Raw genomic sequence first — 11,902 nt, forward strand, 5'->3', positions numbered from 1 at the left:
TCACCAGAATGCACCAAATATAGCCTAATTTTTTAAAAACTCACGGGGGCATGCCCCCGGACCACCCTAGCTGCAGAAGAACATATATGGAAACTATATATACGCACGCACGCACGCACACACGCTCGCTCGCACGCACGCACGCACACACACATGTATAAGCATGACTACTGCGCAGACATTTTTTGATATTTAGAAGTGTTGTTGATATTTAGAACACTTGTGTACTTCTATGACCTTAGCTGTAAACTGGATTATCCCCATGATCTGTGAAAAGAGCATTATTTTCACTGTGAAATGTGAAAAGCAGTTTATTTTTACTGTGAACTGTGAACAGTACCCCCCTTACCCCCCTCTTATAACATATAAGTACTCCTCTGAGTGATGTTACTGTGCAATGTACACAACTTAACACACAATAACATTTTATATAATTAAAAAGTTATTGGTGTCAGAACAATGACTGCATGTCCAATAATTCATCCTGTGACACAGTAGTTATGCTGGGAAATATAAGATGCACATTCTGTAACTAAGTAACTTTCAACTTCTATATTTAAAATGTTCCTATTTAAATTTTTTTTACTAAATATAAGACAATTTCTAACAGCATTTTCTGAGATGTTTAGGCTAATTACTCCACAGTACTATTTTGCATGGCACATTCATCATAAGCTCATTATGTAGAGACTTGCCCAACTTCTGCTGGTTCCGACAGTTCACCTCTGTTTTTTAACTCTTGCCTTCGAGTAATCTCCTGTAGCAGCTGTTCAGTGCTACCGATTGGTAGGCCTTCCTCATTGTTACCAAAACCAGGGCGGGTATCAGTGTTCGTTTGAGGTGGTTTTTCTTCAATGCTTCTACTTATATCATGCTGTTTCTCCCGGCTTGCCCTTGCCAATCTAAATTTTAATTCTTTTTTCTGGGTTTTATTTTGAATTAACCGTGCACTTGTACCAAGTGCCAAACCTTCATCTCCATGGGGCTGAGGTGGAAGAATAAAATCAGCTCTTGCAGATTTGCTCTGAATGATTCGCTCCAACTTTTGTTGCTTCGCCCAGCTATCTTGAGCACTTACAGTTTTCTGCTGTCTCTCCTCCAGATGACTTTGACGATGTTTAGCACTGATCTCTAGATTATTATGGTCATTTTTAATTAACCAAAAAAAAATCCCTTCAGACCCGCCCCTCACCGCTTATCCCCGACTGGGCCCCTTACCAGGAACGCTTTATCTCAAAAGCTGCATATATTCCGGAATAAGTCGGTTTCCGATCTCTAAATTCTTTAGATATAGCCAAATATTATATATCATTTTAAAGGTAATTAAATGATCTATTCAGATATGCACATAACTCAATTTGTAGAATTTTTCTACTTAATCCTGGTTTTGCTGGAGCGGGTCACATATGAATACATCTAGATACTATAATATAATCCTGCAAGGGAACAGGTTTATTAATACTGACATATATGCTCTGCCCTGCATGCAGATACATTATTTTCTATGCGTAATACAACAAGTACCCAAGGATACGTTTAGAAAGCATACAGAGAGAGATGCACAGTCAGGTCTCACGTTTGTCTAGACAGGATACGCTAATGGAAGCCATTCCGATTTCGACCAGAAACATTGATCTGTTGATATAATGTCACAATGACAGAAACAACAGCAGTGAAGTAACACTGACGAAAACACACACTTACACGAGTACAGATATATGATATTCGTCGACCTTTGTAATGTCTTTTCTACGTATCCTTACGTCCAACCATAAAGAACGATCAATGAAAACACCAACCTGCTGTGGCATATGGCCTCTGGTTACTGATTTGTTTGGTGACAGCCGATGGCTTGTGGCGTGACAACTGTTACCTAGCAACTAGATGCTGAATAATTGACGCTTGCGATATTATACCACACCAGCATTGGCACTTTCATTAGTCACCACCCACGCATGCATTACTTGTGTGCGCAGAGTAGGTAACAACTTAACGCAGCAGATCACCCTACCTATCGTGAATGCCTCATGTGTTAACAGTTCCACACGGCGGTACTACATGATTGTGGGATGGAGACAAAATCTAAGCCACACATGATCATGAGAGAACAAGGGATTATTAGGCTCCCTTAATATCTTACACCTGACATATTGCACAACCACGTGGAAAGCGCGCATGCACAGGTGTGCAGCATCACAGAAATGCATTATAGATCACTTTCACTGGTCGAGAGAGAAAGAGAAAGCAGTGGAGTAGCCATAACAGGGACTCATAGGGTCTATGTCCCCCAGGGTACTGCCAGAACGTACCCTGGGTACGGTCCGGTATACCAGCATAACAGGGTGTACAGGGCATTACCAGAAATAATGATTCATAATTCGACTGCAATATATATTGAAATTTTGCAATTTTAATTCTTGTTGGTTCTGACACAACTTAGCTAAGATTTATACCTAAGGGAGAAACAAAAAATTAATGTACTTTTAAAATTAGCCATGCAGGAGTATCTTTACTGAGCTTTCATGTGGAAACATGTCATAGCATAACCACACAAGAAATGCATCCGTCTAGGACTCAAAATACCAACACACATTTTAAAATATATGTACCACGTTAAATAATATTTTAATTATAATATAGTATCCAACATTTATTTCAACACAACATACATTACACACAGATATCACTTTCTTAAAAAAAACTAAATTGATAATAGCCAGCAACAGAAGAAAAGAGGCAAATCTAGAAGATGAAAGTGATCAGCACTTTCAAGGATATGGGAAGCAACATAGGTAAAGCAAGTAGGAGTGTGAGAATATCGACTAGCAATGAACAAACAAATAGAAGGAATCTGTCATATATGTAGATATATAGGTCTGTAAGGTGGAACGTGAAAGGGTGTAAAAGAAATTGGGTCTACGTATGGAAAGAAAGCAAAGAAATGAAAGAAAACGAAAGCATGAATAAAAAAAATGGAAGAGAAACAAGATAACCGAAAGGTAAGAAAGTACTTAAGCAATTACATCAGTGACGAAAAATTACATTTTAATGATAACATTTCCATCACATACATCAAACCACACTAAGCCAAGCAGCTAATGCGATGCAGTTATAACATATAAGTACTCCTCTGAGTGATGTTACTGTGCAATGTACACAACTTAACACACAATAAAATTTTATATAATTAAAAAGTTATTGGTGTCAGAATAATGACTGCATGTCCAATAATTCATCCTGTGACACAGTAGTTATGCTGGGAAATATAAGATGCACATTCTGTAACTAAGTAAATTTCAACTTCTATATTTAAAATTTTAATTTTAATTTTTTTACTAAATATAAGACAATTTCTAACAGCATTTTCTGAGATGTTTAGACTAATTACTCCACAGTACTATTTTGCATGGCACATTCATCATAAGCTCATTATGTAGAGACTTGCCCAACTTCTGCTGGTTCCGACAGTTCACCTCTGTTTTTTAACTCTTGCCTTCGAGTAATCTCCTGTAGCAGCTGTTCAGTGCTACCGATTGGTAGGCCTTCCTCATTCTTACCAAAACCAGGGCGGGTATCAGTGTTCGTTTGAGGTGGTTTTTCTTCAATGCTTCTACTTATATCATGCTGTTTCTCCCGGCTTTCCCTTGCCAATCTAAATTTTAATTCCTTTTTCTGGGTTTTATTTTGAATTAACCGTGCACTTGTACCAAGTGCCAACCCTTCATGGGGCTGAGGTGGAAGAATAAAATCAGCTCTTGCAGATTTGCTCTGAATGATTCGCTCCAACTTTTGTTGCTTCGCCCAGCTATCTTGAGCACTTACAGTTTTCTGCTGTCTCTCCTCCAGATGACTTTGACGATGTTTAGCACTTTTGCCTAACACAAGTCCATCAGAGATATCATCTGCCTTTGTGTGATTCATACTATGGTGCTGTATAGATTTGTTTATGTTTTCCTGTTTCTCCCAGTTTTCTCTGGCTAAGTTTACTTTTAATTCTTGCTTTTGAGTTTTATCTTGAATCAACAATGCACTGGTACCAAATGCCAACCCTTCATCTTCATTAGGCTGAGATGAAACACTATCATCAGTTCTTGCAGATTTGTTCTGAATAATTTGTTCTAACTCTTGTTGCTTTGCCCAACTGTCTTGAGCAATCACTGTTTTCTGCTCTCTCTGCTCCAGACGACTTTGACGATGTTTAGCACTTTTGCCCAACACAAGTGCATCAGGGATATCATCTGTTTTCGCATGGTTCTTTATGCTATGGTTCTGTATAGATTTCTCTATGTCTTCCTGTTTCGCCCAGTTTTCTCTGGCTAAGTTTACTTTTAATTCTTGCTTCTGGGTTTTATCTTGAATTAACAATGCACTGGTACCAAATGCCAACCCTTCATCTTCATTAGGCTGAGATGAAACACTATCATCAGTTCTTGCAGATTTGTTCTGAATAATTTGTTCCAACTCTTGTTGCTTCGCCCAGCTGTCTTGAGCACTTACAGTTTTCTGCTGTCTCTCCTCCAGACGACTTTGACGATGTTTAGCCCTTTTGCCTAACACAAGTCCATCAGGGATATCACCCGCCTTTGTGTGATTCATACTATGGTTCTGTATAGATTTGTTTATGTTTTCCTGTTTCTCCCAGTTTTCTCTGGCTAAGTTTGTTTCATCTCAGCCTAATGAAGATGAAGGGTTGGCATTTGGTACCAGTGCATTGTTAATTCAAGATAAAACCCAGAAGCAAGAATTAAAAGTAAACTTAGCCAGAGAAAACTGGGAGAAACAGGAAGACATAGAGAAATCTATACAGAACCATAGCATAAAGAACCATGCGAAAACAGATGATATCCCTGATGCACTTGTGTTGGGCAAAAGTGCTAAACATCGTCAAAGTCGTCTGGAGCAGAGAGAGCAGAAAACTGTAAGTGCTCAAGACAGCTGGGCGAAGCAACAAGAGTTGGAACAAATTATTCAGAACAAATCATCTATATCTGATTATAATGTATCACCTCAGCCCAATGAAGATGAAGGGTTGGCATTTGGTACCAGTGCATTATTAATTCAAGATAAAATCCAGAAGCAAGAATTAAAAGTACTATCATCAGTTCTTGCAGATTTTTTCTGAATAATTTGTTCTAACTCTTGTTGCTTCGCCCAGCTGTCTTGAGCAATCACTGTTTTCTGCTCTCTCTGCTCCAGACGACTTTGACGATGTTTAGCACTTTTGCCCAACACAAGTGCATCAGGGATATCATCTGTATTCGCATGGTTCTTTATGCTATGGTTCTGTATAGATTTCTCTATGTCTTCCTGTTTCTCCCAGTTTTCTCTGGCTAAGTTTACTTTTAATACTTGCTTTTGGGTTTTATCTTGAATTAATAATGCACTGGTACCAAATGCCAACCCTTCATCTTCATTAGGCTGGGGTAAAACAATATAATCAGGGTTAGGCGATTTATTCTGAATAATTTGCTCTAACTCCTGTTGCTTTGCCCAGCTGTCTTGAGCACTTAATGTTTTCTGCTGTCTCTCCTCCAGACGACTTTGACGATGTTTAGCACTTTTCCCTAAAGTTTGTCCTTCAGGGATACTATTCATCATCATGTGATTGCTTTGCCTTCTACCCTGTATGTCATTATCTATTCTCTGAGGGTTTCTTGTGGGGTTTTCTGCAGAGCTGGCCTTAAACTCGTGCCTTCCTATCTTTTCATGTGCAGGTTGCCTGCTACTACTAAGCAAGGTGTCACTACCACTGCTGGTGGCGCCATTTTTCACAGGCCCGTCATTATGGTAACCAGCGCCAAGTCCTACCTGTGACACTGTCCTCTCCAAGTTCTGTTGCCGTTGCCAGCCCTTAATAGCTGCTAGGGTGTTCTCCTCCCGCACAGATATTTGTTGCTTCCGCACAGCTGCACTCTTACCGACCCTGAGTCCATTGAAACCAAGGCTATTGGTGGTTGGATCATATCTACTCATTTTCCTTTCAGTTGTGTTACCACAGCCTGAGATGACCGACACTATATGTCGATGAAAGAACAACAGATGTCATTCAGTTCAAGTGCATTCCTTGATCCTTCACACAGGATTTTTGCAGTATTCAGCAAGATATTTTTTATTGTGCCACGCAGTTGTAAACAAAGTAAGAATCTGCTGTCTCTAGCAATGCCCCAATTTGCTTTTAGTCAGGTGACTGGTCTTGAAATCCCAAGCATGTCACGAAGATCATAGTTCCAGGAAAAATATTAATTGTCAGTCTCAAATGCTCTGCAAATTTTTTCTATGAATCTTGGCAAATGTGCACCAGTCCCTTTTGAGACATTCTTCCAACAACTAGCAACACTTGAACATTTCGTAGGTCATGCAGAAATCTCAGGGTGCTCAAGGCAGATGAAGATGTTACAAACAGATGTCTGGATCACAAAAGATGTGCCTCTTATCTGCAAATCTGACAAGAAGCATCTCTGTAGCTTAACAGAAACGTATATCAACAACACTGCTACGTTCCCGTTGTACGGTTGCCATTTCCACCAAGGTGTAACTGAACCAATATCGTAGTTTCCACTTGACCAAGGCAAATACTATTGATCGACTTTAAAAGCGGTAATTGCCTTTTCGTGTTTGCGCAGAAATGCTTTCCCTAATAGTTTTGGTACACAGCACTTAACTTGATGACGTGTGAGAAGGTAGGAGCTACTGCGTACCTGGAGAGAAAAAAGTCAACTTGGCAGTTACATATATAGTGGCTGATACCGCATGATACGGAATGTAATAATAATATATAAAGTAATAGCGTACTAATGATAACCCATGCAGAACGTTACAGGACAAAAAGAAAATATACGAACCTAAACGATTTTCCTCACGCTTGCCATGCTTGGTGGTACTATGCTTCACTTTTTATAGATACAGATAATGTTGCAGACCGTCAGATTCTCTAAAACTATATCTCTGCCCTCACAAGCAATGAATGGTAGGAATATGTTTAGATATGTGTGACCTGAACGGCCAAATCAAATGATTATTTTCCATTAGTATTTACCAAAATTACACACGTAGCATTCTAAGATTCTAGAGCCTTCCAATCTAAAAACTGTCTGTGTGGTCCTACTGGAATAATGACAAATGCGTCTGCAGTCACCACAGTGTGCTGTTGCTACTCTACTCTGTGGCAACCATTGATTCGAGCCGGATCAATGAGAGTTATAACCTAGCCACGTGCCATTGTGGTTTCGTCACTATAACTCCTAGCATAATTAGTGGGCCAAGCGCTGCAGTGAAAGAATGGTGCCACCAGTAGTGCATATAAAGTATGTGACTAAGCAACGGTGATAAAAATAACACTTTTTACTGCTAGCATAAAAACTACTCCAATATATACTTAAAACTGCTACGAACTCCTAGGAAAATACTTGCAGTTCTTTCCTCAAAATATTTGCTCTGTATCGGCATGCTCATAGAGCAGCATTTTAGCGTCAATTTCCAAGAACAAGAATCCTCAAGTTTGGTGCTTCCTGTGATAAGCTCAACCTCCTAATATTTGAGCTTGGACAGTGCTAGTATTTTACAACATGTGAAACAACATCAATCAATATTGTCCTTGATCAGAATTGTACAATTATTAATTACATTATACTTGTATCACACAATGTAAATATTAAATAGGCACACTGTTTTATGTTACAAGTGGTTACTATAACCTTTACAGTGGTTTAAAGGCGAATAAGGCCTTTGGTATGCGCTATCTTGAGCTATTCTCACTTGAATTCATTCCACATGTACTGTTTAATAATCTATGAACCATTTGCACTGGATGCCATTGCAAATTCTCCTTCCCCATTGAATAAATGCAACTGTCAGAGTCCTACTTGGCAGGCTACTTTATTGTATGTAATTTCTGGCTTATATGGTCTCAGCATTTTTAGTAGTGTGAGTTAGGACATGCCACCTTAAAATAAATACCGACTATGTTAGGTCATTCATTCATATCTTAATAACTGTATAAAAAGAATAAACAAGTAAGATGGACTACCTATAAATAATACTTGTACCTTTTTTACTAAAAAGTCTAGGTATTCATTCTTTCTTTCTTCACGAAGTTTCGACTGCTTCTCATCATTTCCTCCAAGGGGCAGACCAATATGGGGTGGGGAATTGTGCCCTTGTGTGTTTCGATCCTTCATTGGTCTAGTGTCACACATACATGACCACAGTCACCGCACACATTCATTTCCCAAACTCTCTTATGAAGACTTGCATACAGGGTCCTGCTTCATTAATCCAATGGTGATCTTGAAACCAAAATTTTAAATAATGATTGGATTATGTTTACTTTTAACATTATAGTATATGATTCAATCAGTGAGAGTATGACTAGTACGATACTGTAAATCCCTACCCTCCAATGTTTTCACATTTTCTAGCAAAGTTAAATAATATAATCCATTCTAATCTGATCCATTGGAAAATCCTAACCTAACTTGAAATTAAAATTAATCCCACAAAAGTCCCACAAGAATTAAGTTGAGTAAACGAAAATATTTAGTTATCATCTGCTGTATTACTATTAGTTGGTTGGAGTATAGGCTACCACAGAGTGTCACAAGTACTCACCTCGACTACATAATGCTTTGACTAAATAAAGTGGCTTAACTTGTCACTAAAGGATGGATACATATTTATCACCAACTCCCTTATTATCTGATAATCCAGGATAAGATAGCTGGGAATAAAACCTTATAACATCGTAAAGATTAGTCTTCAAAGTTAACAGGACTACATTAAAGATGGAGAGAGACTGTGGGTTGCAGTAGAAAAAACTTAAATTTTACAATTAACTAAATGTGAACTAAATTCCAATAGGCATATTATATGATTACAGAAACGAAGATCCTTTGAAGATGGTACACGTCAAAAATATAAATGTGGAAGTATACGTTGATGGTACCAGGAGTAAATAATTACTCCTGATATTATAGATACAATATTGTAACCCAACACAACAGTGACCTATTCTTCTTGCAATAGGTCTTCTAACCTTAGCAAAGACCGTTTCTTGGAGCTACATGGCGAGAAGTCTACGACATAAAATGATCGTACAGCCTGGTCAGGCTACCTATTCTCGTGTTTGGTTACATTACTCTAAGTTCTTCAGATATTTTCAGTTAAAATAGGTTAAAATTAAGTTACATAAAAAGTTTTATGGTTCAGTATTCATTAGGAATTTATTTTTTTAATGTTTAAAAACCGACGGCTATATCGTTGCTTACAATGACGGTGGCGCCACTGGCAGTGCATCCACTGAAAAAGTTGCACAAAGCAACGTACGTTTCGGCTGCAGGCTACAGACCGAAGGCGTTTCTTATTTATTAGTTTAAGAGCAAAAGGATTGCACTATCTTCTAAATTATGCTTAGTTTCAGTTATAATATGAATGAAGTTGTTCTAAAATGAATATCGTTCAGTTTTAGCATTTAGGTATAAATATTATTGCACTTTTGTGATTAGCTCTTGATCTGTAATGCAGGGCCTAATCCTGGCCATTTTTCAAACCAAATACCGGCCGCCCAAATTACGACCCCCTAGCAAAACGCCCAAATTACAAAATTCATAAAATGCCCAAATTAGCAGAGCTCTGATGCAGATCTCCATGTTTCTATCATTATATATAGGCACTGTTTTATAATAAAATGCTCATATAAGATCTATAATCGATTATCTGAATAAAATGTGTCGACCAAACTCCCAATTTAATGTGATAGATAAGTATATATATATAATTTTTTAGGCTCGCTACACTCGCCACGGGTGCCCATATTAAGCAGGTAGAATACCCCGTGGTAATGTGCAAAATAAATTGGCAAATGCGCAACTTTTTCAGGGTGGCAGCACAATCGCGAGTGATGTCAGCACCTAAAAATTAAAAATTTGGAAATTCATTGTTGTTTTATGACAAACGACATGTGAATGCGTAATTATAAAAATTTGTAGGTAGGTATATATGCCATGATTTATGAATCTACTATCATAATATACTCCTAAATTCTAGAGGAAAGTATCCCTTTAATTATAGCATGTTCTGATAGTTATAGTATACTAAACTACTACTAGTAGTATAGTATGGTAAGTAAATAGTATATATATATATATAGTTAAGTTATACTATACTAAGACATATAAGTTTTACTGGATCAAGGATAGTTTGGGACCCCGCAAATGTGTTTTTGCATATGTGCTAAACTAATCTGGGGTGCTAAACTAGGCTTGGGCCGTTATACTGCGGCGTGTAGGTATGAATTATTGAACACAATGTTGTAAAAGTGCAAGCATTTGCACAGACTCAAAGCGATTACGGTACTAATTACAACTTACAAGTAGGGGGCCTACTATTACTAAGTTCCTACTTACTAATACCACTGGCAGCAAGAACAAGTCCGCACCTGCAGCTACAGCACACACGCGGCCATTGACTATATATAACAATGTTATAAAACAAGTTGTTATATATATATTCAATGGCCGCGTGTGTGCTGTAGCTGCAGCAGTCCGAGTCGACGCAGACACCAGTAATGGTAATGATAAACCTGCACCCTCAGATTAGCAAAGCGGAGTTATAACGTCTGCATTTGCGGACTATAGCCGCAGCCGCTGCAGGTGCGGACTTGTTCTTGCTGCCAGTGACTAATACTAATACTAATAGTAATACTGAGTAATACTAATAGTAATAGTAATACTATAATTACTAAGCGATATAGAGTACACAAACACAACACCTTTAGTAGTAAATGTCATTGGTATTTAGCTACTAGGCATATCTTTTTTCTTATATTATTCTGAGGCTAGTCTGTCACTTTGAGTCTTTGTGACTGTGAGTGTGAATGTGTCACTTGGAGAGCAAGTAGAATGGGAAGACAGTGGCCACTGAGTGGACACTTAGACAGTACACTATAACGCCTGTAACGCATTCTACATCGCATAAACCGTTTACTAACGGGCATGTAAACGGGCGTTATACTTACATATTGAATTATTTTAATTTGAATAGTAATATAATTCAATAGTACCTGGAGGCTGGATTTCTCCGCTAGTCAATGTTGTTCAACTTGTTGTTGACATTCTGTCTTCGGATGCGACGGACGTTTGAACGTTTCCTTTTTGCAGCGACCTCTTCCGGGTGTTTCTGAGTTTCTACTTAGTTCTAGATTTTCTCACTACGTAGCAGCACTAACCGGTGCTCAGCTTTATAACATGATTGCATTTGCAGAGACAAGTCAAGTAGACCTATAATAAGAAATAAGCACAAAATGACATGGATAATGGCTCAAGGTCGTGTATATTTTACAATTGGCAATGAGCTGACGTGTACAACGTGTAATGGACAAAAGATTGAAGGAGAAGTTATAGCCTTCGACCAGCAGACAAACATGCTAGCTCTTAGTATCCTTTTCAGAGGAGTCTGACTCTAAACACTAAAAGTAAAAGTTAAACAAAGTAAAACAGTCTAGTAAACAGAGGAATTGCTCCGACTTGTGATTGGAGGATAAAAATAGAATTCGTGACGTTTCGTTTTCATTTTGGCATTTAACCTATAGGCGCGTTCACACGGACGTTTTTAGTTTGAGCCTAATTAGGCCTGCGCCAAATAAGCCAAATTTGGCTCGAGCCGAGCGTTCACATAGAGAAATCACACAAAGACTGACGAAATTCTTGCGTTCACTCCCATTGCCCAGTCGAAAGGTGGGAGCGAGTACCAGTCTAAGGGCTATAGGCGGCACACTGCATTTTGGGTAACTACCACGCTGCTTTCCAACTCCCGTACGAGCCTCACCATTGGAGCATTTTAAAAACGTTGCAGCGTTGCAGTGCAAGAATGAGGTCACGAAGAGCGCCGGTGGGTGTTTCCTGATTCT

The 11,902-nt window shown here is 38.5% G+C and overlaps 2 protein-coding genes across 3 annotated transcripts in view; one reads left to right on the plus strand and one right to left on the minus strand.

Moving 5' to 3' along the window:
• Positions 1-11,135, minus strand: part of LOC106806310 (centrosome and spindle pole associated protein 1-like) — a gene marked incomplete in the record, with an annotated part of 31,697 nt that extends 20,562 nt beyond the window's left edge. The window contains 2 exon segments of the mRNA XM_014808198.1: positions 8,046-8,285; positions 11,057-11,135. Of these exon segments, the coding sequence (XP_014663684.1) occupies positions 8,046-8,195 (150 nt within the window).
• Positions 11,136-11,236: 101 nt separating this feature from the next.
• LOC106806312 (protein LSM12 homolog) overlaps positions 11,237-11,902 on the plus strand; it is a 22,951-nt gene continuing 22,285 nt past the window's right edge. Inside the window, exon 1 of one of the 2 annotated variants that reach the window (XM_014808200.1) lies at positions 11,237-11,262. The gene's annotated coding sequence lies outside the window, so the exon portion shown is untranslated. The other variant, XM_014808201.1, reaches the window with a different exon arrangement.

Source organism: Priapulus caudatus, unplaced genomic scaffold (genome assembly GCF_000485595.1).
Source record: "Priapulus caudatus unplaced genomic scaffold, Priapulus_caudatus-5.0.1 Scaffold153, whole genome shotgun sequence".
NCBI lineage: Eukaryota > Metazoa > Priapulida > Priapulimorpha > Priapulimorphida > Priapulidae > Priapulus > Priapulus caudatus.